The following is a 24,861-nucleotide window of genomic DNA, read 5'->3' as shown; positions in this document are numbered from 1 at the left end:
TGCCAAGCCAACACTGGGTTGCACAGTGAGGTACATCCGGGAGACCGAGGTACTTCTGCAGGTGCTTCAAACGCAGGTGCTTCAATAACTGCGGGCGGGTAAGTCGGCCCTTTAGTTTATATTATACCCTCTATATGCTCCGTGCGCATCAGTTTAGTTTAGTGAAGGAAGGTTATGACTTTTATACTCAAATAGCAATGTAAAAGACATCTGCATTTAAATTCATTACCATCAGACATTTAACGATCATCACACTGAACTTGGGTTTAGTTGCTTTTGGTTCACACCGTCGCATGCCACGATTTTGACTTTGTCCACCTTGACGTGGCCAGTGACCTCTTTGAACTCCACATCGTTGAGGATAAACGTCCACACGTTTTCAACAAATCTGTAGGTGTTCAGCGACCCCTTGAAGTTGACCCTGTTGAGGACTCGATTGGCCAGTGCCGTGTTGATGGCCTTGTCAAACTGAAGCTGAACCTGTTTGGCCAAATCCCTTGTTATCTTCTGGGTCTGAATGAGCTCGTCCAAGCTCTCTTGAAGAGTGATCCCCAGTGTCGTATATCTGTACGACTGATACGCCATTGTGATGGAAGAACTGACTGGTTGGTAAACACGTGTATATATTTAAAATAGAAAAGCACTGTTTCTTATCTGTGCCTTCTCAAGCCTTACTTCACTTAAGGTATCCTTTATATATCTGGTCTGCACAACTCTTCTGCCAGCTGTGAGGTCTGGAAGCGCTTTATAAAGACAATAAGCTGTGACGTGGCGTGATGTCACCAGCCGTGCCCGTATATGGAGTTACTTGTTTCCATAGGCGATCCCTCTTCTTTGTCAGCCCTGCCCAAATATGGAGTCGAGGCCAGACGACTCCATATTTGATGACATCAGCAAATCAGTACTGCATATATGGGCGCCTGATAATCGGGCCCCGTCATATGCCAAGAGCGGTTGCGCCGGCCACTCGGCGAACCGCCGCCATTACAAACGTAACATTTAAAAGTACATCGACAAGGGTGATTGTTGCCAAATACAGTTGAGTTCAAACTTGTTATTATGTGCCTTGTTATTTATATCAGGTTGCATTGTTTTTTATGATGTTACCAATTAAGGTTCTCCCTCATTGGCTAATGGCCCTGCCTTTGTACTGTCGACCAGATACAGTGATAGAGATGGCAACGAAAGTAGTACAGCGCAAGTATAGTAACTGTTGCCTAACGAAACAGATTTGTGCATGTAGACCCATGGGGCCCCGGCCCTAATATTCACAAACATTATAAGGAGAACATTCACCAGAAGAAGAGTGTTTTCATTCAATTGAACATGGTTAAAATGGAGTGTGAAGTTAAAGTGGGATTGTATAGGAAAGGGTGGCATGTCTAAAGTGACATGCAGTGATGTCAAACACAACATAGCCCCATATATGGAGATCTCTGTATCTGTCTGTCTGTCTACGGTCTATGATTTGTCTGTGTGCCTGTGTCCCTTTATGCCCACAAATGGAGATCCCTGATGTCATCAATATGACCTCATAGTACTGACATCATCAGTCAGTTCACACAGAGATTCCGTGTATTTTCAGGGATCTCTGTGTATAATGCAGCACATCATTCCCTCAGGTCCTTGGCCAGACGCACGCTTACTTTGAAGTCCATCCTTTGGACGGTTCTAGAGATATGCCAAGTAGAGATTGACATGGCACGCACACAGAGATTTGCATAATTTATAGAACTTGACTGCATGGTGCCCGTTGCAAGTCAGGAAAGATACAAGTTGAGTGTAACTGTACCCATTGTACCTGTTATACCTGTCTGTCTGTCTGTCTGTCTGTCTGTCTGTCTGTCTGTCTGTCTGTCTGTCTGTCTGTCTGTCTGTCTGTCTGTCCCTTTTATGCCCGTATGATAATGTCTGCCTGCCTACCTGTCTGTCTGTCTGTCTCTCTGTCTTACTGTCTGTCTGTCTGTCTGTCTGTCTGTCTGTCTGTCTGTCTGTCTGTCTGTCTGTCTGTCTGTGTCCCTTTCATGCCCAGACTGTATATGGAAATCTCTGTATCTGTCTGTTTGTGCGTTGTATGCCCCTACTGTACAGAGATCCCCAATGTCATCAGTATGGGCATGGCTGATATGCCCATATATGGGCATGGCTGATATGCCCATATATGGGCATGTCACGGTTCTGGACAGATCTATAAAGTTGCCTATCCTACCTACTACTTGATGAAGGGCACCGCACTCCTTATATGGAAATCTCTGTATCTGTCCTTGTCCCTTTTATGTCCATTACAGATGTAACATGCACTGATATCAGACAACATAAACCGTTGCCTAACAACTCGGACTTACGCATGTGTGTCCCCCTGCATAATAGTGAATCGTAGCGCCAGGAAGTGGGGGCCCATTGTTAGAGTAATGGGCTGTCTATGCCTGTCACTTTACTGTCATCTAGGGACCCCCCGAAATCATGTGGATGACCTCCCTGGGGTCCCGTCCCAACCCACAGGTTGAGAACCACTGAATAATTCACTTTTCACTTTCCCGTCTTCCTTACCCTATAGATCCAGCTGTAGCCATGTTGCGTGCAGTGATGTGCCTGCAGCTGATGTGTGTCATAGCGACATCAGCCCAGGCCGATGATTTAAACGCACAAGCGGACGCGGTCAGCGGAGTGACCGCGGAGCGTCCAGAGGAGACAAACTTTCCGTGGAGCGGAGCCCAGCTGCCCACCGTGGTCCAACCCGACCACTACTTCCTGTCCGTCCACCCCGACCTTGCCACGGACTCCTTCACCGGCCGCGTCCACATCCTCCTCACGGTGCTGAACCACACCAGGACCATCGTCTTGAACAGGTACATCAGTCGGGTAAAAAGTAGGCCTATGCCACCGCCGCCATTACAAACGTGTAGGCTTCTAAGACTACACTAGCCTACAAGTAAAACTAGTGGAACCGCGATCTTGCCACACGTGAATAATTGTGGTTGTAAACAATAACACAGACAATATACATTTCTAGTAGTGGGAAGAAGAGGTTATCATCATGGCCCCAAAGGCCCAAATAACTTTTACATATCTTGCAATTGGTCGACGAGTCTCTTCCGAAATCGGCAAGAGTGCCTCTCAATACATAGGCCTTAAGTTGTATACGGTACCCTCTCCATCATCGGCAATAGTCAGCCACCACCGTTGCGCTCAGGTTCACCGGGAAAACTGCGGTTGCGTCACGGACAGAACGGCCCATACAAGGAGATATGCACGTGTTTCGTGTTACTGTTTGGTACTACGCGAAGTGGGCACAGGGGCAATTCTTTGAGGAAATTTATATTTTTGTGTATAATGTATTATATTTTCACTGACTTTATTAAAGTCATTTGGAACAGACAATGACACGATTGTCTGTTCTGATGAAGGTCGAAATGACCGAAACGTCAAAATAAAGCTACTTTTCTATATTTTTCAAAAGTTCAACAGTGTGCGGGTCGCCGGGTCCACTTTGATTTCACCATCAGAGAAACCTCCTTGATTTATGTATCTTTGTCCTACGCACCTGGTAACTAACCTTTGAGGTGTGCATCAGCCTTTTCTTAAAATACAAGAAGAATGAAAATGAAATCTATTAAGATTTACCAATGCCTTAATTTAGGCTTGTTCTAAAATAATTCCCAATTTAGATGTAAAAGGAGGAGGTTACGTTGCAGACCAGTCTAAATCTATTTAACACCAAATAGGCTTAATCTCAAAATGGAGAAATGTAACATTTTTGATTTAAGTAAGTTTTACCTTCCTCCATGTGGAACCAATTACTGCCCGACATCTGAGCAAGGTGCAAGAGAATCCCCAAAAAGAGACCATAGGGCCCAAGGACCACGGAGCCCGCGGAGGCCACGGAGGGCCGAAGCCCTCCGTGTCCAAAAACCCCAAATGGAAAAACCTCCCGAAAGATCCTCCCAAAAAGTCTAAAAGATGCTCGTGTGTGAGCCCTTATATACGGTGGTCCGATCTCAAAGAAGTTCCTCTTTTCAACTTTTCAGACATCGTCAGCATGACTAGAACAGAAATACATACTGTAGGTTGTACGTCACATGCAGGATGAAGAGGAAGTGGAAATTGGGAAGCCCATATTAGGACAAAGAGGCCCCTGCCGGTAGCTACCTGTTGCTTAATCTGAGTTCACCTAGTGGTCATAATGACTCAGCTGTCATTTAAACCCGTCAATATTCCCTTTTTTGGCCACCCAAGTGATGGTATAATTTTAAATGAGTTGTTCAACATAAATTACGTTCTATTACATGTCCGCATGTTTAACATATCAGTTTTTAATTTTTCCTGAAAACCTTAGTCTAACATCCTCTGTGCGCCCCTGGTCCTACAGTGTATGTCTGTCCATAGAGGAGGTGCCTCTATAATGTTCTCTGTACTCCCCTGGTCCTGAACAGTGTAGGTCTGTCCATAGAGGAGGACCCTATAATGTTCTCTGTACTCCCCTGGTCCTGAACAGTGGCCTCTAATCTTCTCTGTACTCCCCTGGTCCTGAACAGTGGCCTCTAATGTTCTCTGTACTCCCCTGGTCCTTAACAGTGTAGGCCTGTCCATAGAGGAGGCCCCTCTAATGTTCTCTGTACTCCCCTGGTCCTACAGCGTAGGGCTGTCCATAGAGGAGGCCCCTCTAATGTTCTCTGTACTCCCCTGGCCCTACAGCGTAGGGCTGTCCATATAGGAGGCCCCTCTAATGTTCTCTGTACTCCCCTGGCCCTACAGCGTAGGGCTGTCCATAGAGGAGGCCCCTCTAATGTTCTCTGTACTCTCCTGGCCCTACAGCGTAGGCCTGTCCATAGAGGAGGCCCCTCTAATGTTCTCTGTACTCCCCTGGCCCTACAGCGTAGGCCTGTCCATAGAGGAGGCCCCTCTAATGTTCTCTGTACTCCCCTGGCCCTACAGCGTAGGCCTGTCCATAGAGGAGGCCAGCCTGCAAGACATCACCGTGTGGGGGACGCTGCTCCAGAGAGACCTCGGCGTACAACAGGTAGTGGTGGGGGAACAAAGTACCACTTAAGTATCAATACTGCAATGTAGAAACTCTCTGTTACAAGTAAGTCTGGGATTTGTGTAAAAGTACAAAAGTATTGGCGTCAAAGTAGAAAGTGTACATTATGCAGAATGTTTTCAAACATATAAAAGGTATACACACTCTTTGAAAATAGCAGATCTACAAGCTCACAATGTGTCGCATCGCGAGTTCGCGACACATTGTGATCTTGTAATCACATCGGCTATTTTCAAATGGCCAAAAAGTTTAGAGATCTAAAGTGATGAATGTATTGATCTAAAGTGATGAATGTATGTTTTGTAATATAATAATCTAAATCTACAATGTAACTAGTAGGCCTAACTAAAGTTTTCAAATAATCGTGCAATCGTAAAAGTACAATATTTTCCTCTGCGATTTAGTGGGGAAAAGAAATACTGAAAATTGGAAAATATTATTGATCTCCAAGGTGTGACTAATCAATAGAAAAAAAGTAATTTTGGGGGTGAACTACTTTAAAGGGCCACTTCACCTCTGGTACAACCAGATCTTATTTTATTGTTGTTTGGGACACAATCAACACAATACTGAGTTATTTGTTGTGTTCAATCTGTGTTTTGAGATATTTTAGTATTTCAGCTGTGCTAGTGATGCAGTAAATGTACTTACTTTACACCTCTGCGTACACCAACAGGAGAGGCAGCCGGTGAGACATCCTGTGAGGGCTCTGCGCGTGTTGGAGTCTCCGGACAGCGAGCAGCTGGCTCTGCTGTCAGACGTGCTCCTCGTCCCCGGGTGCAAATACAAGCTGTACCTCTCCTACTCTGGAAGATTCTCCGGAGATTACTCTGGCATCTACAAAGCCTCCTACCGGTCGCCTGCAGACGCCACGCCCAGGTGAGGAAGATGCCATAACATAGACCAGTGGGTATCTGCACATGTCTAAAGTGACAATTTATGGACTTTCAATAAGACACTTTTAAACCTCTAAAATAAAAAAGTATAAAATATATTAAATATTTTGTCCAAACATCCCGGTAGTATCTATATCCATGTGATCAAGACGGATCTATACAGTTTTTGAAGCGGTGAAAGCCGCTTCCAATGAGTGGCTTTGTGTGTCCCACGCCCATATATGGTCATTTCAGTCCAGAATGAACAGGTTTTTTCAAAAACAAAATGTGTGTTTCATGTCCATATATGGTCATCCCAGTCCAGAATGAACAGGTTTTATCAAAAACAAAATGTCTGTCACCTCATGTCCATATATGGTCATTCCAGTCCAGAATGAACAGGTTTTATCTGTCCCGTACGTCCAGAATATCAGTCCAGAATGAATAGGGTTTTTCAAAAACAAAATGTGTGTCCCATGTCCATATATGGTCATATCAGTCCAGAATGAACAGGTTTTATCTGTCCCGTAAGGATTGGTCAAGCTTCACATGACAATTCGGCCCTCCAGATAAAATCATTAATTCATTCAGATATAAAGAATGTAGAATTCAGAATATATAGAGAATGTATAGATCACAGAGTTCATAACTCTAGAACACATAGAATAAAAGTTCACCGCTTCACTTCGAACCAAGGTTTGATTTTTCATATTCTAATCCTGATTGGCTATTGACTTCCAAAGTTAGCAGGAAGGCTCAGTTTTGAACAGAATGCCTCAAATCATGAATGCAGCGTGCCATTTGCAGTGAAACATTACACACACATTCCCACAAGGCCTGAGGTCTGTGTGATAAAGACCTCGCCTTGCCCGCCTTGAGCGTTCTAAATTTGGATGTAGGGGTAGCCTAGTATGTGACAACATATTTCATTAAAATATAAAGCTGTAGTTGGAAACTCTGCAATTGAAAATTCAATTATTGTCTCCACCAGCCGAAGGCTGAGGGAGAGTATGTTTTCCCCTCCGTCCGTCCGTCCGTCCGTCCGTCCGTGCGTCCGTCCGTGCGTCCGTCCGTCCGTGCGTGCGTGCGTCCTCGCAGTTTGTGAGCAGCTAATCTCAGTCACCGTTGGCCCGATCGCTGCCAAACTGAGCACACACACTCCCTGGATGCCAATCTAGAACCTCTGCCCCACATTTTTTAAATCAGCCTCATGGTGGCGCTATAACAGGCCGATTTGTGTGGCCTGGTTGTTACCAGCTAATCTCCGGCGCCGTTGGCCCGATCGCTGCCAAACTGAGCACACACACTCCCTGGATGCTAATTCAGAACCTCTGCCCCACATTTTTTAAATCAGCCTCATGGTGGCGCTATAACAGGCCGATTTGTGTGGCCTGGTGGAGACCTGTGCTCGGAAGAGCACTGCTTCTAGGTTTCTAATGTTTTAACCCGTTTTTCTTCCACCATTTTGTTGTTGTTGTTGTGGTTGAATCTCTAGATCCATCGTAGCCACCCAATTCCAGCCCAGCTCTGCCAGGAAGGCCTTCCCCTGTTTCGATGAGCCCAGCATGAAGGCTCTGTTTTCCCTGGCGGTGGTTCGACAGAGAGAGCACATAACCCTCTCCAACATGCCACAGGTGTCAACTAGAGACTGTTTGACTAGATATGTGGTTCTCAAAGTGAGGTCTGCTGGGCGTCCTTGAGGGGGTTCCAGGCTTCCAGGGGGTCCCCAGAAATCTTTTTTTTATATATTCGTGAAACAAAAGACTCTTGCGCACCTACAAAAGCGACAGGTGGTCTCAGGTAAACTGAATAAGAAAAAACTCCACGCTGAATATTCAAAAATAGCAGATACAAGCTTACAGCATGTCACATATACAGTAGGGTCCATTTGGCTCCTTTTGTACACTCTCAGAGTAACATACACGTAAGGGTACATTTGGATCCACTTATACACTCTCAGAGACTCACAACGGTCCATTTCCTAACTATCAATCATTTGGCTGACCCCACTCTGCATGAGAACCACTGGCCCACACCTCTCACACACATCATGACGTTCTCTTTCTCTGGTTGTTCAGCTCCAGGCACATGCACACATAGACATCAAAGGGGGCTTGAGCCCCTGCTCTTTTATCTGTCTGTAAAAAGTGCCCTCTCCAGACCATGAATGCAGTTTTTACTATGGTGAAAGAAATGCAAATGCCCTCTTTCCATGCCTTAACTGAAGGCAGCGTTCAAGAAAATGACCGTGTCCAAACTCTCCTGAACTGGAAAGCAGCTTCTCATGTTGAAAGAATTATTGAAAATAGCCGACCTAACCCTTTTCACCAAAAGGCCCTTTTAGAAGTTTCAACCCCTGCCTCTCTAACATTCTCTGCACGTCCCTGTTCAGCTCTACACCAAGGTGAGCGAGGACGGCCTGGAGGAGGACTTCTACCAGACCAGTGTGAGGATGAGCACCTACCTGCTGGCCTTCGTGGTGGGAGACCTCTCTGTCACCTCAGCACAGACCAAGAGAGGAGTCAAGGTGAGGCTAACATTGGTGCCAGAATGTGATACTACTACTCCTGTATATATTATGAATATTTATATTATATCACTATTGGCTGGAGACCTCCTCTGCCATCGGTGTATGAATGTATGGGTGAATGAAAGATCCAAATAAAGCGCCTTGGATCATGTCACCTTCTTTTGGGTTTTCGCAGGTGTCTGTGTTCACAGCGAGCCACCAAGTGAACCACACCCTACATGCCCTCCACACTGCCGTGGAACTACTGGACTTCTACGAGGACCTCTTCCAGATGCCCTACCCCCTACCCAAACTAGGTACCTCTTCCACATGGCCTACCCCGTACCCAAACTAGGTACCTCTTCCAAATGGCCTATCTTTGAGAGCGGATTCTGCCAATGTTTTTCAATGGGAGCGGTTTGCTGCCATTTGCAGATTAATTATAGCCCATAGCACTTACCGTAGCACTTGCCCCCACCCTCGACTACCATACATGTAGGCTAATTTAGATAGCATTTTCACAGAGTATAGACTGATGTCATGCCATTTTCGACTTGGCATCCTATCGTACATCGAAGCTATGTGTGTATAGCTTTGATGTACAGATTCTTGCACACAATGCCTCGCGATGCCAGGCGTTGTGTGCTTGTAGATCGGATATTTTCACTAGTTTAAATCATTTTTAAAATGACAAATACAAACGAATGGTTTTGGACATACAAGGTTTTCACCCGACAACGACGACGGTGATGTAATACAGGCTACACACACACGCACATTGCTATGGCAAAACGCTGAGGAAAACACATTGCTATGGCAAAACGCAGAGGAAAAGTGGCTACAGATAGTGGCTACAGATAATTGGTGATGTAATATGATGTAATATGGCTACGCACACACACATATTGCTATGGCAAAATGCTGAGGAAAACACTTTGCTATGGCAAAACGCTGAGGAAAAGTGGCTACAGACATACGCACAGCCACTTATAGGAGCGGTTTACCACCGCTCAAAAATCTATCCTAAATTGTCTCATATCAAGCAAATAAATCTGCCAATGGGGTAAGCATTTTTTTCTTGCTTAAAACTAGCAACCGATTCCTACAAATGAGAACTGAGAAGACCAAAGTAATAAGACTAATATGCTACAAACATGGATTTCTTTACTTTCTTGAAAATCAGTTTTTGCAGTGTACTTTGTTGTGAATTGTAGACTTGGTGGCCGTCCCAGACTTTGAGGCGCTGGCCATGGAGAACTGGGGTGTGGTGATGTTCAGGGACTGGTCTCTGTTCCATGAGGACCAGGGGGACGGCGTGAGGGGACAGTTCTGGGTCAGCCTGATCACCGCTCATGAACTGGCTCACCAGGTACCAGTGTCACTTTAGACAAGCACATTCTGATGGAGTTAAAGGAGTTATTTTTTTTAGTTCACCCCCAAAATTACTTTTTTTCTATCGATTACTCACCCCAATGGAGACTTGAGTTCAATAATATTGTAACGTTTAGCAGACTGAGTGAGACAGTTCGCCTCCAACCGAGAGGCGAACCCCAGCTCCCCACTCAGCAGACAAGGCAAGCAACCCGCAACGCCAAGAGAGCTAGCTCGCTTGGCATAGTGAGTTACTGCCCCGTCTCTTGCAGGGTCGTTACACTACCCCCTCCACACAGAAGTGCGCCCCCGCGCTTCACGCTTCACTGCCATCCCGGCCGCAGTTAAAGGGGCCGCTACAATGTTGTTTTTGTTGCATTCCTGAGACAATAATTTGTTTATAATAAATGTACCCCCATTGATACCGGATTTGTGTCTCCATCCGGGAATCAATGGGCCTACAAAGAGTCTCCTCAAGTTCTAGATTGGCTATTTTCACTACTTCTTCATTATTTATTATTTTTATTTTTAATGTATGCAGTTCTACTTTCTTAGATGTGTTTGTTTGTTTGTTTGTTTAAACAATATATATATATATATATATATATATATAGTTGACCCATAAAAGTGGTCCGTGATCAATCACATTGATTCCTGCGCTTGGTTCTTTTGCCAGTGGTTCGGCAACCTGGTGACCATGCACTGGTGGAAGGACCTGTGGCTCAACGAGGGTTTGGCCAGCTACCTGGAGCACGTGGCCCTAAGACACATCAAACCGGACTGGTGTGTGGTGAGTTGACCTTTTGTAACCACCTTTTACTTTTACTGGAGAGCACAGCTGTCATCGCAATCAGGCTATAGAAAGTGGCACACATACCCAAGACCAAAAACAGCTAGAAAGATGCAATTGGAAATTACAAATGTGGTTGCCGTCGACTCTAATGGGGAGCCAATCAAAGAGGGTGAAAAGGCCAAAAGGGTGACATCACAATATCAAGGTATATATATGGGGAAATCGTGATGTCTGATTGGCTGAAGGGTTACATCAGATGATGAGTAATAATCAAACCTCGGTTCGAAGTGAAGCGGTGAATTTTTATTCTATGTGTTCTAGAGCTATGAAATCTGTGTTCTAGATCTATACATTTTGTGTTCTAGATCTATATTTTCCATGTGTTTTAGTTCTATATTTTTATGAATTCTTAATGAATGAATGATTTTGTCTGGAGGGCCAAATCGTCATGTGAAGCTTGGCCAATCCTCAATACTGCATGCACGGGACATGACACGGACACGGGACTCCTTGGAAGTCTATGGGACAGACTGTACGGGACAGACAAAGCCACTCCTTGGAAGCGGCTTTCACCGCTTCAAAAACCCCAAGAACAATAGTCTGGTTGCCCTGCGGGGCAACCACAATAACAAGTCTCACCATCTCCGGTTTACTTCCCGTATCTGGAATGATAGTGGTATTCCTTATTAGCAGACAGGAAGCAGTTTGGAGTCTATTAATTCCAATGGGAGAGTGAACGTGAACACATCAGCTTCTGAACCATTCTTTAGCCCCATGGTTACTGAACTAAATAATATTGGACCCGGTCGTCACAAGCAACACAATCTTCCCAAGATTTCATACTAAAATGGATTTTTTCAGACAGACAAATCAGGTGAAAATGAACGTTATTATCGACCTTTCTCTGTCCCAGAAACACACTCTTGCGGGATCTAGCAGCAAACATCGGACGTTTGCGAGATTTGATGTCTGATGGCGGCGCCCACTTAGGAGACCATTTGTAGGATTTGTGAAACCATGTCGCCTCTAGTGGCTCCAATCGGGCACTGCGCTGGCCATGGTGCTGAACTCTGGCTAGAGAAACAAGCAGACAGGTCTACAAAAAAAACACACACACGCACGCGGATGCACGCACGCACGCACACACACACACACACACACACACACACACACACACACACACACACACACACACAAAGATGGTGCTTCCGGGTGCTTCGACATTGAAATGGGGGGGGCAGTCCACCCTCTTATCTGTAACTCTGTGGTCTATATCTATCTATTTGTCTGTCTGTTATGTATGTTCTTCTGCAGGACGACCTGCATCTGCTGATGAACACCTTCACGGCCCTGGACAGAGACTCCATGATGACGTCTCACCCCTTATCCCTCTCTGTAAGCAGCTCCACCCAGATCAGAGAGATGTTTGACCTGATCTCCTACTACAAGGTTTCTCTCTCTCTCTGACTAGTCCTATATATCCTTACTGTCAAGCAGAAACCTCCATATTCTATCTTTTTGTGTGTTTTTTCCTAAATTAACGCCCTACTTGATCACACTACAGCAGTGCTTCTCAAACATTTTTGGCTGCAGTACCCCCTTATACTGATTTCTGAAGCCGAGTACCCACTTCCCCTGACTACAACATTTTGCTTCTCAAAAGCTCATCAAAAATCCAGTTCCAATGCCAATATGTAAAAAATAAACGTTGCTTGCAATAACAGTTGTACCAGTCAAGTTATTGATATGATTTGTTTTTACAATTTACAGATTAGCAGGTTCACAAAAAGTCTGTCAATGTTTTTTTCATTATTCGCTCCTTTTGGGCAGACCTGTTCAGACGTAGCTCAGCAGTTTTTTCACTTTCTTCTTTCAATCTCTACATTGAAACTATATACCAGGTAAACAAAAATGATAAGTTAGTAAAACTAGGCCTTGCTCTAACACACATCATGTTCCGTCCTATGTCTTTGTTTCCAGGGAGCTGGCATCATCACCATGCTCAACGCCTACCTTTCAGAGCCTGTGTTCATCTGTGGAATCCGCCACTACCTGAGAGAACACTGCTACAGCACCGCCACGCCAGACCATCTGTGGAGAGCAATGACAGAGGTATGACACTGTACTGTTCTTCAGTCCTGTGTCAGATTGTTGTGGTTGTGGTGCTAGGTTGTAGATGCTAACTTCTGGACTTCTGTGCCTGAATGCAATCCTAGTGCTGCCAGGTATACATTTATTTTTCTTTCTTTTTTGACAACCTTTTTTCATTGAAGAAAACTCACATAAAAACGAAATAAAAAATAGGCTATGATGACTAAAACTATAACAATGATTTTTTTACAATTTCGTCATCAAATAAAAACTATACTGAAATGTTAGGGAGGGACTATAAAGAAGAGATCCAGTAGCCATTTCAGCCGAAAATCCACATTCTACAAGGTCACGTGAGCTTGTAGATTGTTTTCAATTAGTCTTTGTACAGTATACTATATAGCAGTGGTTCCCAAACCTTTTAGCTCGTGACCCAAAAGAGAAATTAGCCCGGGACCCAAACTAGTGATACAGCAGATCTACAAGCTCACAACGCCTCACTTTGCACTGCGTTGAGAACTTGCAGATCGACTATTTTCACTACTTCTTAAACATGTGTTGTCTAATTTATGGAATTTCTTAGATGCTTCATTTAATTAATGAAATAACTTAGACAAATCATTTACATTTGTTTTTTGAAATAATAATGAAAAACTAAATGTAGGAAACAAAAAAATTAAGGGACCCATTGAAATGTGTCTGCGACCCACAAATGTCCCAGTGCTTGGGAACCAGTGCTATATGGGGTTCATTTAGTGGGATAACTGATTGCTTCTGTTGGGATTGTTTTCGTACACCTTGTTTCTCTCTCACAAAATCAGGCAACGCTGACCCCTCTCCTCCCATCGCAGGCCGCCCAGAGGAAAGACATGGCGGTGGATGTGAAAGCGCTGATGGACACGTGGATCACCCAGAGAGGCTATCCACTGGTGACAGTGTCTGTCCGGGGTGCTCGGGTCTACCTGCGACAAACTCCATTCACCATCTTACCACACAACGACACAGAGTAAGGCTAAAACACAACAAAATACCTTCCTTCTCTTGTGGTCTGAGGCCGCAATCACACATATGTGTGAGACATCGTTTCGTTTGAGAATGAGGGGAGGAGGCCAGGAGGGGAGGGTCCAATTCATTTTCTATGTAAGTCACGTGGCTTCATGTCGTTGCCGTGTCTCTTGCTCAACCGAAGGCTGTCTTTTGGCCAAGAGATTTGCAAGAGACAAAAAACCACGTGACCTTCATTGAGAATGAATTTGACCCACCCTCCTCCCCTCATTCTCAAACGACACGGACACGATAGCTGTCGTAAATGTTTGGACGGCGCCTAAATGTCTCACTCGCTCTGGTTGTCTCGTTCTCTCTTCTTCTCCCAGACTCCTATCGTCATGTTTTTGCCGATCTGTTTCACACTGTTTGGGTCACTTCGCCCTGTGTGTCACTCAGGGAGCTTTAAAAAAAAGGATAGGAATGTTTGTTTTCAAAATATTATATTAATTGTTTTGAGACAGATTGTTTGTTCCAAGAGTGCGATATGGCCTAATTTCAGCTGAGTATTATATCATTATAATATTTGGCCGTTGATTTTTTTGGAACAGTAATCTGTTCATTATGTTCTCTTCAGACTTTCGGAATAAAGCCTCATTTTGTAGTTTCATCATTTCATCTTTTTGTTTAATAAGGTTTGGCCATATGGAATGTTTTATTTTTTTCTCAAAAAAGTCCAAAATAGCCCATGACCATGATGACACTGTTTAAAATTCGGAATAGAAACGAGTTTAGTGTGTCTCTGTCTGTCTGTCTGTCTGTCTGTCTGTCTGTCTGTCTGTCTGTCTGTCTGTCTGTCTGTCTCTCTCTATCCCATTTAACCAATTTGTCACATTTAAGTTCATAATCTACGCATATCGGTTTGAAAATAGATGATCTACAAGCTCACAATGCATCGCAACGCATTGTATATAGGGCTGAAGTGGTTACTGACACTTTTTGTAATAATAATCAAAATCTACAAAGTAACTGTCTGTCTGTCTTTCTGACATGGAGAATAACAGTATTGTCTCTGTGCTGCTGTAGCACTGTGTGGCAGATCCCGTTGACCTTCTACACCAGCAGCTCAGCTGTCTTTGACCATCTGATGAAGAGCAAAGAAGGTACTTTTAAACAAAACACTGTGCTTGTTGTGAAGTGTCCTTCTCCAGAACTGAAATTAAAGACAGTTGACTCTGTATATCATTCCTGTGATGGTTACAAATTGTCACGGTGGTGATATATGATAGTCTCATGGACTGCACTAAAACTCATTTAATCTCCCTTCAAAATTAGTTGTAAAATATATATAATATATATAATTCTAATACTTGTTAATTTATGATGATAGCAGTCTATTTAGCAATCTCTCCAAACCTCACCAAACCTCACCACCGTATCGAGGAAATGCATAGCTGTGTTTTCACTACAGTTTTCAATAAGCGCTGTGACACATTCAGAGCACAGCACCCAAGAGCAAACAAACATAACAATTGAGTACCTGAGACAAAAAACAGTCCATATTTTAACGTTTTGGATATAAATATTTTTTGGATTTACCAGACTGTAAACCACAAACTAGAAGTCTTTAATCAGTTAAATTCTTAATGCACTCCCCCCTCATTTTGTTGAATTAGAATCTTTCACTTAACTCATATACTATTAGGAATTATAAGACATCACATAATACTTATGGAAAGTGGAAAAACTGTATATCTCCAACAGTTTGTGGAAAAAACAGTCCGTACAAGCAATACTCAGCAGACAAAGGAAGCAGATAACAATAAAACAGACAATTGAACAAAAAGTGCAAAGAGTGCATTAACACTTTAACAGATTAAAAATTACTAGTTTGTGGTTTACAGTCTGGTAAATCAAAAAATATCTATATTCCAAAAAAAATCAAATGACTTAGACTGTTATTCGTCTCAGGTACTCAATTATATTTCTAACATTTTAGTCTACTTTTTATTTGTTGACGAACATATGAACAGATTGTCAATATATTTCATCTTAATTGTAGTCATCATAGCTTAGTTTTTATTTAATTTTGGTCATTGAAAAAAGGTAGTCGACGATTTTTTTTGTCATAATAATCAGTAAGAGACACTCTAACCTGATATTGTTCTCTCTCACTCTGTCTGTATCTGTCTGTCTATCTGTCTGTCTGTCTGTCTGCCTGCCTGTCTGTCTGTCTGTCTGTCTGTCTGTCTGTCTGTCTGTCTGTCTGTCTGTCTCAGAGGTGATCCAGCTCCCGTCAGAGGTGTCGTGGATCAAGGCCAACGTGAACTCGTCAGGCTTCTACAGAGTGTCCTACGACAACGCAACGCTGCGGGCCCTGGTCACCCTCCTGCAGGGGGGTCAGTCTGCCCTCAGCCCCGCTGACCGCACCGGACTGCTGGACGACACCTTTCATCTGGCCAGGTACACACCAAGGGGCTAGCCTTGTTCGCTGGAAATTAATAGTCTCAATACCTGTATACAGTATCTCAATGAGGTTTTGGGCGAACTTTACACTTTACACTTTCTAATCCAGACCCGTTATTTCATTTCATTTCAAGTTTTATAACGGTATTGATGTCAAGTCACACAGACCTAGCATTATGAATGGGTCAAAGAATTAGATTACAATCTATCAATATTGTATCAAACATATATTGTTACCTTCTTGAGACTGACCACAAGCAAAACTGATCATGGAGTACACTATCTGATCATTTTGTTAGCAACAATCCAAAATGACTGTATGTGTGTGTGTGTGTGTGTGTGTGTGTGTGTGTGTGTGTGTGTGTGTGTGTGTGTGTGTGTGTGTGTGTGTGTGTGTGTGTGTGTGTGTGTGTGTGTGTGTGTGTGTGTGTGTGTGTGTGTTTAAATGTCCTTTCCCTTCATCTAGGTCGGGAGGTAACAGGTGGTGCACGGTCAAAAAAATCCGTGAACCACAAAATCCTCTGTTTATTTGTTTGTTTTACTCTTCAGAGCTTCCGTTCACTCGGGGACTAAAACTTTGAGCGTGTTGTTTGTTTCATCCACAGACGAGGGTCGTTGCGCTACGCTGATGCTTTCACCCTCAGCATGTTCCTCATAGTGGAGGAGGAGTACCTGCCCATCGCTGTCTTCATCAATAACATGAGAAACATCATCGCCAAGATGGCCTTCGCCAGGGAATCCTGCATCTCTCACCTTCTGAAGGTAAAGTATGAACACACAACCTTGCTTCACTCATCTTCTGAAGGTAAAGCAATGGTGAACATACATGAAATGTTCTTTACCGCAAAAGCTCATGCAAGGAGTGTATAGGTATTAGGTAGGTACCCTCTCAAAAAAACATGCAGTAATCCTGGTCTCTTAATATACTGCATCCCCCTGACCAGCCTGATGGAGGGGAAAGGAACTGGTTGGAATAACGTGTTCCTTCCACGCGTTACGTCCAGCTGGGGAAACTCCTACCTGTCAGGTGAAAAGAAGCGGCTTGGACTCCTCATGCATACAGTAGAAAGAAGCATGAGTTCAGTCGGTTGTCAGGTTCCCAGGTTGGCAGAGGGAGTGTAGTGCCCAGGATTACATTCGACAATTGACATTGGGTGAAAAAAAAGAAATGGGTTATAAAAATCAAAAGCTTTCAGGACTCCAAATCAAAGCTTTCAGGACTTAATCAAAGTGACAATAGCAGGGGTGAAAGCCCAAGACAAATTTCCCTTGTGGACAATGACATTTACTTTGGCCTTATTGACCTTGAATTGGATTCCCTTTATGGAGACATAGTATTCTGTGTTCTGCAGCAACACCTGTGGTCCATGTTGGCGAGGCAGGCGTTGACCCAGCGCTGGGAGGACGAGGACCAGCTGGGGTCTCTGGCTGAGCAGAACAAGAGGAAGGCCCTGCTGGAGGTGGCCGTGATGGCGGGACGCTCCCCGGCCTCCGAACAGGAGGCCCTGCGACTCTTCCACTTCTGGATGGCCAGAGATGGACACTATCCGTAAGCTAGGGTTCATCAATATGTGTCCGACTGTCCGTAGCAAGACTTGACCTTGTTCGTGGCAATTTTTGGATTTATTTTTTAAATAACACTGTAATGTTCTTATTTTGATCATAAGACCCAATTACTGAATGTCAAGTCTCGAGGTTTTCGTCAGAATTACAGAATATGTATGACGTTGATGTACTACGACAATATATTTGGCACATTAGGAGTCCACCAGGACAGCGGTTCTTGGACGTTTCATTTTCAAGGATCACCATAACTCTGACGGGTCCATTTGGTTCCATTTATACAGACCTGTTATGGTAATTTGAGGCTAGCTCTTTATGTGTTTCTGGTAATATAATATTGTCCACTCATTTTGTATTTCTGTGGCAAAAATGTAACTTTGACAATATACTGTATGTCCACCACCACAAGCCAGCATGACGATGACCCCTGTCCGTAAGTAGTACAGCTTGGCTCACACTAAGAACTGCACTTATGTTGGTACTGTATGTTGGTACTTCTTGCTTTTTTGAATGTTGGTTGGAAGCAAACCACAAGCATTAGTAATTAAATTAAAAGTTCATGTAATTAAATATCAGCCTCAGGCAACTGTTACCGAAAATTAGATTCAGACACATTCAGGACCGCAATGGAAAAGGGTCTCCAGGACTTTTTTGTGTCATCCTTTTAGCCTTAATGTCTGACTGTAACTCGTGCTGTTTTACATTTCTGACTAGAAAAGCATTCAATCAATACGTACCCTCCCTTCCTGGCTTCCCTCCCCCGAACACACACCAACTGTGTTGGTGTAGACCAAGGGTCTTCAACAGGGGGTCTGGGACCCCTAGGGGGTCCTCAGAGCTACTACAGGAGGTTCTCCAAATCTTTGTGTGATAGAAACTTTTTTCTCCTTTTTTATACTAACCACTTGTATCCAGCGTCCAAATTCTATGAGAACTTTAGCCAAAAATAGCAGATCTACAAGCTCGCTGCGAGGCGTTGTGAGCTTGTAGATCGGCTATTTTCGGCAAAGACGTTTGGCGTAAAGGGGAAAAAGAGCAGACTAACTACAGAGTGAAAGGTCAAGTTTATTAAGTATTGACGGTTCAAGTGGTTAAATATCTGGAAAAAAACATTGACATGAATCCAAAATACACTGATGATTGTCCTGTCAAACGATGAAACTATATGGTATCTATGGGTTGTGGGGGGTCCCTGCTTCATCTCTCTCTCGACTACGGGGTCCTTGGCCTGAAAACGCTGAAGACCCCTGGTGTAGACACTCCACAAACCCAGATGCACCAGGATCGATTTGAACTCACAACCACTGGGCAGGAACTTTTACCACTGCGCCACTCGAGCGACCGAATGCAGACTGTTTTAACCATCAACATTGCTTTCAGGTTGCCAGACCTGATCTATTAATCATCCGGCACCTAGTCACCTAGTCATCATTTTGTCATTTCAGTGGCATGTGCCATTGGTGCCATGGCCCCATATATGGGGTGACTAGTGACTATAGTCATCTAGTCATCGCCTAGTCATTTTGCGTTACTTTCTCCTTATTGGCTGGCCCTATGGGCTGGCCCCATAGCCATATATGTTCATCCACGTCACTTTCTCCTGTGGTAATATTTGGTCATTCGCGTCACTTTCCGAAGAAAACGACAAGTGCGACCTGATATATAATGACTTTTTGTCATTTCTTGTTGGTTGTGCCACAGTCTACCTTCCAGCCTGCGGGGGCTGGTCTACCAGGTGGGGGTGATGAGAGGGGACGACATGGAGTGGACCTTCCTGCTGGACCGATACCAGAGCTGTCCATCCAGTAAGGACAGGACCCTGATGCTGGCGGCCCTGGCCCGTAGCCCTGACCAGGAGAAGATACTGTGGCACGTATAGCTTTTACATTATTACCTGTGGACGCCAGCACAGTTTTATTTAGCTTCAGCCATTTGTCTTTTGAATAAAATTGCATTTCGTTTTAGTCATATATTTTGATTGATTGATTGATTGATTGATTGGCACAATGCACAGAGAGAGAGAGTGTGTGTGTGTGTGTGTGTGTGTGTGTGTGTGTGTGTGTGTGTGTGTGTGTGTGTGTGTGTGTGTGTGTGTGTGTGTGTGTGTGTGTGTGTGTGGGGTGATCTAGAATAGTTGGTTGACTAAATATCAGTTTTCAAATATCAAATATCATGTACAACACCAAGCATAAACATACTCGTCCTAGTTCTTTTGGATCTCTTCTCCACTAGTCCCTCACCTAACATTTTAGTCTAGTTTTTATCATAGCTTCATAGCTCAGTTTTTATTGAGTTTTCGTCAGTGAAAAAAGGTTAAGGTAGTCGCTGAAACATTTTCATCTTAGTTTTTAGTCGACAAAATCAATGCTGTGACGTTATCTGCGTGCTCTGTGTTTGAGCATTTGACACTGATCTGGATGCTTACAGCTCGACAGCTATGAAAGAGAGCGTTTTTTTTTGCCACGTCTTATAAGTTTGTTACTGAAACAAACAAAACAATAAACATATTGTTTTTTTGTTTTTTCTTTTAGCTGGAGATTTGTGTGTTTTCCTGGCCATCCATGGTCAGATCTAACAGCTGATATTTGACGTCATTATTTTCCCTCCAGGTTATTGAGTAACTCTCTCCAGGACCATGTGATCAAGACACAGGACTTGTCCATCATTGTGGACGTTGTCTCTCGTCGACCCAAGACCAACGAGGTCGCCTGGACCTTCCTGCAGAGACACTGGGACCAGCTGCTAGCAAAGTAGGCGTCGTCTCATTCTTTTTCTTCTTAATTTTTTTTTTTAATTTTTGAGCGGTGCTCCTGGAAGGAGCTAAGCTCCAAGATCTGGCTATGTTCAGTTCCCAAAAAATGTCCGGTCCCAAACATAATTCCTGGCTCTGAAGCGTGAGCTACATCTGGCCTATGGCCTACTATACATCCCGGCACAAACCAGGCTCAAAGTTTGTTGTACGCCCAGGGTCCCATTGGCCAAGTTTCGCAGGACGCGCTGGGATTCATTGGCCAGCGGGACGCTTGATGAAATGAACGTATAAATAGCACCGCCCTGCGTTTCACTTTGTGTGTATCAGCCAAAAGAAATGTCTCTGTGTATGGAGATCTGTGCTCATACATATAAAGTAACTGACTCACGGACAGAACAGCCCATATAAGGAGATATGCACGTGTGTCGTGTTTGCACCGGCGCTCACCCCAATTGATTACTCACGCCATGGAGACTTGACAATGGGAGTACATTTATCATAATCAAATTTTTGTCATAGGAATGCGACAAGTACAAAAAATTATGATTGAACTCAAGTCTCCATGGAGTGAGTAATCAATAGGGAAAAAAGGTCATTTTGGGGGTGAACTACTCCTTTAAGAACTGTTTTAAAATTGGGCCATTATGAAATACTGGGTAAACTGCAACCTAGTGGCCTATTGCTTTATTTTAGCTGTCCTGGCATGCATAAATGTCCATGAGTAACAGGTCATAACTTAATCTTTCTGTGACATAAGTTTTTTTTTCTTCTCTTTTTCTTTTTACTTAAGTTAACACTGACATGACTCTTTGTGTTGTTTTTGTTTCTAGGTTCCCCTTGGGTTCAACCTATCTGTCTGGCATTGTGACCGCTACCACGTCCCATTTCATTTGTACTGAGAAATATGACGAGGTGATTGGTGGACAGACACTTTAACAACACCAGCACACTGATCACTTTAATAACACCACTAAAACCACTCACAGTCACTTCATTTCAGTGGTGGAAAACATACTCAAATGTTTTATTTAAGTAAAAGTATCAATACTGCAATGCTCTATTACAAGTAGAAGTCCGGAATTCAAAATGTACTTGAGTAAAAGTACAAAAGTATTGGCATCAAATATGTCGCGACGCATTGTGAGCTTGTAGATCGTCTATTTTCTAATGGCCGAAATGTATAACGGGCTGAAGCGGTTAGTGTATGTTTTGAAAAAATAATCAAAATCCACAAAGTAACTACCGGTAGTAACTAAATTTAGTGGAGTAAAAGTACAATATTTGGATCCAAGATGTTGTGGAGTAGGAGTAGAGTTATTGGAAATTGGAAATACTCAAGTAAAGTACAAATACCTCAAAATCGTACTTAAGTACAGTACTTATGTACAGTACTTAAGTAAATATACTTAGTTACTTTACACCACTGCTTCATTTAAAGGTTTAGAGAATTGGACTGCAGGTGTTCATGTGTGTGTGTGTGTGTGTGTGTGTGTGTGTGTGTGTGTGTGTGTGTGTGTCTGTGTGTGTGTGTGTGTGTGTGTGTGTGTGTGTGTGTGTGTGTGTGTGTGTGTGTGTGTGTGTGTGTGTGTGTGTGTGTGTGTGTGTGTGTGTGTGTGTGCGTGCGCACGCGCGTGTATGTGCCTGTGCGTGTGTGCGCGCTCGTGCATGCATACCTGTGCGTGCGTGCGTGCGCGTGTGTGTGTGTGCGTGCATGTGCGTGCGTACGTCTTCTATTTCGTACATTAGGTTCATACATTCTTTGTGACAGAGAAGAGGTTGGGCCACCTCCACTTCGTCAGGAGGACCCTGGAGACCATCCAGGCCAACATCCATTGGCTGAAAAGCAGCACGGCAGCCATCCGCTCCTGGCTGCAGAAGACCTACATACACACGTTCAAAGCGTGTCCGCTGTGCAAGAAGGAATACACCTACCACTTCAAGTGGGGAACAACCTTCCACATCAATGTCTAGGATTCCGTGGCTGTGGCGTGATATAGATCACTGGTTCTCAACCTTTTCAGGCAGCGACCCCCAAAATAATCATATTTTAACTGGGGACCCCCCCCTCCCCCACCCTGACGAGCACTTAGAGTTGAGGAATTACATTTTGTATAACACGGTTCTATTGTGAGAACGACAACGTTGTGAGCATGTAGATTGGCTATTTTCACAATTTGACAATTTGTCATTTTAGAGGTATTAAAAAGTCCTTAAATTGTCACTTTAGAAATGTGCAACCAACGTTATGTTGGTTTGTTTACTGTGAGAAAACAATGTTGCACATTAAGTTAATCATCTGTGGACCCCCCAGATGATAATTGGGGGACTCAAAAGTGGGGTCCCCAGCTAAATGACCAAAGTGGACCGTACCTTTATGGGTATGTAACTGAGTTAAATTAACATAGATTTTACAATCTAAATTGGGGTTCCAGAGATAGAAATGCCATTAAATGGGGGTCCGTAGCCTAATGCATGTCAAACTGGGCACCGGGAGCCCTGGAATTTTAAATGGTTGAGAATCCCTGCTAAAGCCATAAAAATTGTCCCTTATGGGGGTCCCTGGCATATCTTTTCAAATGGGGTTCCACGAGCCAGTAATTGTCAACTTGGGGCTCCTAGAAATGAAAACGTTTGAGAACCACTGATATAGATCACAATGTTCAGGAGAAAGTAACACCTAGACGCCAGGGAACTGCAGTTGTACAACTTTATTGTCTGAGGTTTTGAATCAGGGCCTGCAGGTACATCCCATAGTTCTCATTTGTCTACTTCTTGATGATTGTCATTGGAATTAATATGAATATTAAAGTCACCGGTTAACACTAGAGGGTGGAAGTCAGTGGAGATTGATTGATTGATTGATTGATTGATTGATTGAATGAATACTTTATTAACAGTGTGCAAAACAAATGCACAGAAAGTTCAGTTCTATACTAAAGGATGCTAAAAGATTAAACCCAAGAAAGCTCTAGACTATGGCTTGTTTCATCTAAACATTTAATGGCAGACAATAACATACCAGTAAGACTCCCTAATCGGGATCGCTTATCTCCTGTCACACTGCTGACATCAGTATGACATCACACCGTACACAAATTACCCTTATATAAGACCGGCATTATCTACCGACAGATTAGTAACAAGATGTGAAAATCGTTGAAGGTTGAATCTCCAGATATGGAGATAACCAACACATCCCTCCATATATGGAGATAACCGACAAATCTCACTAAGTCTGACCTCACAAGCCCCATATTTGGACACGAACAACATACAACTCCATATATAGAGACATAGCTGCTGACATCAGTATGACATCACACTGCTGACATCAGTATGACATCACACCGTACACAAATGACCCTTATATAAGACCGGCATTATCTACCGACAGATTAGATGCAAGCAGGATCTCGACTCTGACACAACTCATCGGCTCATAAGCTGGTTCTCCCTCCATATATGGAGATAACCGACAAATCTCACTAAGTCTGACCTCACAAGCCCCATATTTGGACACGAACAACATATAACTCCATATATAGAGACATAGCTGCTGACATCAGTATGACATCACACTGCTGACATCAGTATGACATCACACCGTACACAAATGACCCTGACGGCACACACCAAGCAGTGTGATGTCATACTGATGCGGAGATATGAGCAGGGCAAAGGTGTGACGTGTGACGTGTGACCGACCGACCGACCGACGGACGGCCGGTGGAGGTTTTGATACTAAACTGCGACCTGACGGTCGCAACAATACAGTACTATGCAAATACATTATTGTTTTAATGAACAATTATTTCATTGTTTTAAACAATAAATAATGCACGGTAGTTCAGAATAGTCATCCATGAAGCTGGCAGAGTATTATATTAATACTAGAAATATTGTTCCTACGAAACAGTGTGGGCTCGCATGTAATCGTATGGGCACAAAGATCTACCCTTTGGCAGCACCTCATTGGCTAATTGCCCTGCCTTTGTACTGTCGGTACAAAGGCAGTGTCTTACGTAATTTTGAGGAGAACTTGACTGATAGATCTTACTGTATGTCATTTTGAGGAGAACTTGATAGATAAATAATGAAGATAACATACATGTGCTCGCTTTCAGCAAGCCCACAACAATTAGACATTGAGGTGAAGATTTCAATATACCAGAGACATATCCCATAGATGTGAAATCTCTAAATTAAACATGCTTGCAACACATCAATAAACAAGGCAGCTACTCATACCTCCTTGCATAGCAGATCTGCAAGCTCGCAATCAATGAGTTGTTAATCCGTGTGTTCGGCTGAGAGGTTTGGTTGTGAGGGAAAAAAGAGTAGACTATAAGTACATGAGTGAAAAGTCAAATTTACTAAGAATTGACAAAACACATTAACATGAATCCAACATGATAG

The 24,861-nt window shown here is 43.5% G+C and overlaps 2 protein-coding genes across 2 annotated transcripts; one reads left to right on the top strand and one right to left on the bottom strand.

Moving 5' to 3' along the window:
• Positions 1-249: 249 nt before the first annotated feature.
• Positions 250-585, bottom strand: LOC308288868 (transcription initiation factor IIA subunit 2-like; the record flags this gene model as incomplete). The annotated part of the gene is made up of 1 exon (XM_080730343.1): positions 250-585. The coding sequence occupies one exon, from the start codon at positions 583-585 to the stop codon at positions 250-252; it is 336 nt and encodes a 111-aa protein (XP_080586469.1).
• A 1,986-nt stretch (positions 586-2,571) lies between these two features.
• LOC308288867 (endoplasmic reticulum aminopeptidase 1-like) lies at positions 2,572-22,416 on the top strand (the record flags this gene model as incomplete). Its single annotated transcript, XM_080730342.1, has 19 exons — positions 2,572-2,849; positions 4,756-5,020; positions 5,718-5,920; positions 7,412-7,592; positions 8,309-8,443; positions 8,622-8,742; positions 9,640-9,794; positions 10,473-10,586; positions 11,904-12,038; positions 12,570-12,701; positions 13,502-13,686; positions 14,751-14,827; positions 15,944-16,127; positions 16,736-16,892; positions 17,483-17,679; positions 19,395-19,562; positions 20,303-20,443; positions 21,276-21,364; positions 22,214-22,416. 19 exons carry the CDS (start codon positions 2,572-2,574, stop codon positions 22,414-22,416), a joined length of 3,120 nt encoding a protein of 1,039 aa, XP_080586468.1.
• Positions 22,417-24,861: the final 2,445 nt, after the last annotated feature.

This window comes from Nannobrachium achirus, assembly GCF_963921795.1.
Source record: "Nannobrachium achirus genome assembly, chromosome: 7".
Classification (NCBI taxonomy): domain Eukaryota; kingdom Metazoa; phylum Chordata; class Actinopteri; order Myctophiformes; family Myctophidae; genus Nannobrachium; species Nannobrachium achirus.
The sequence above is the reverse complement of the archived record's forward strand: the minus strand, read 5'-3'. Positions and strand labels throughout refer to the sequence as shown.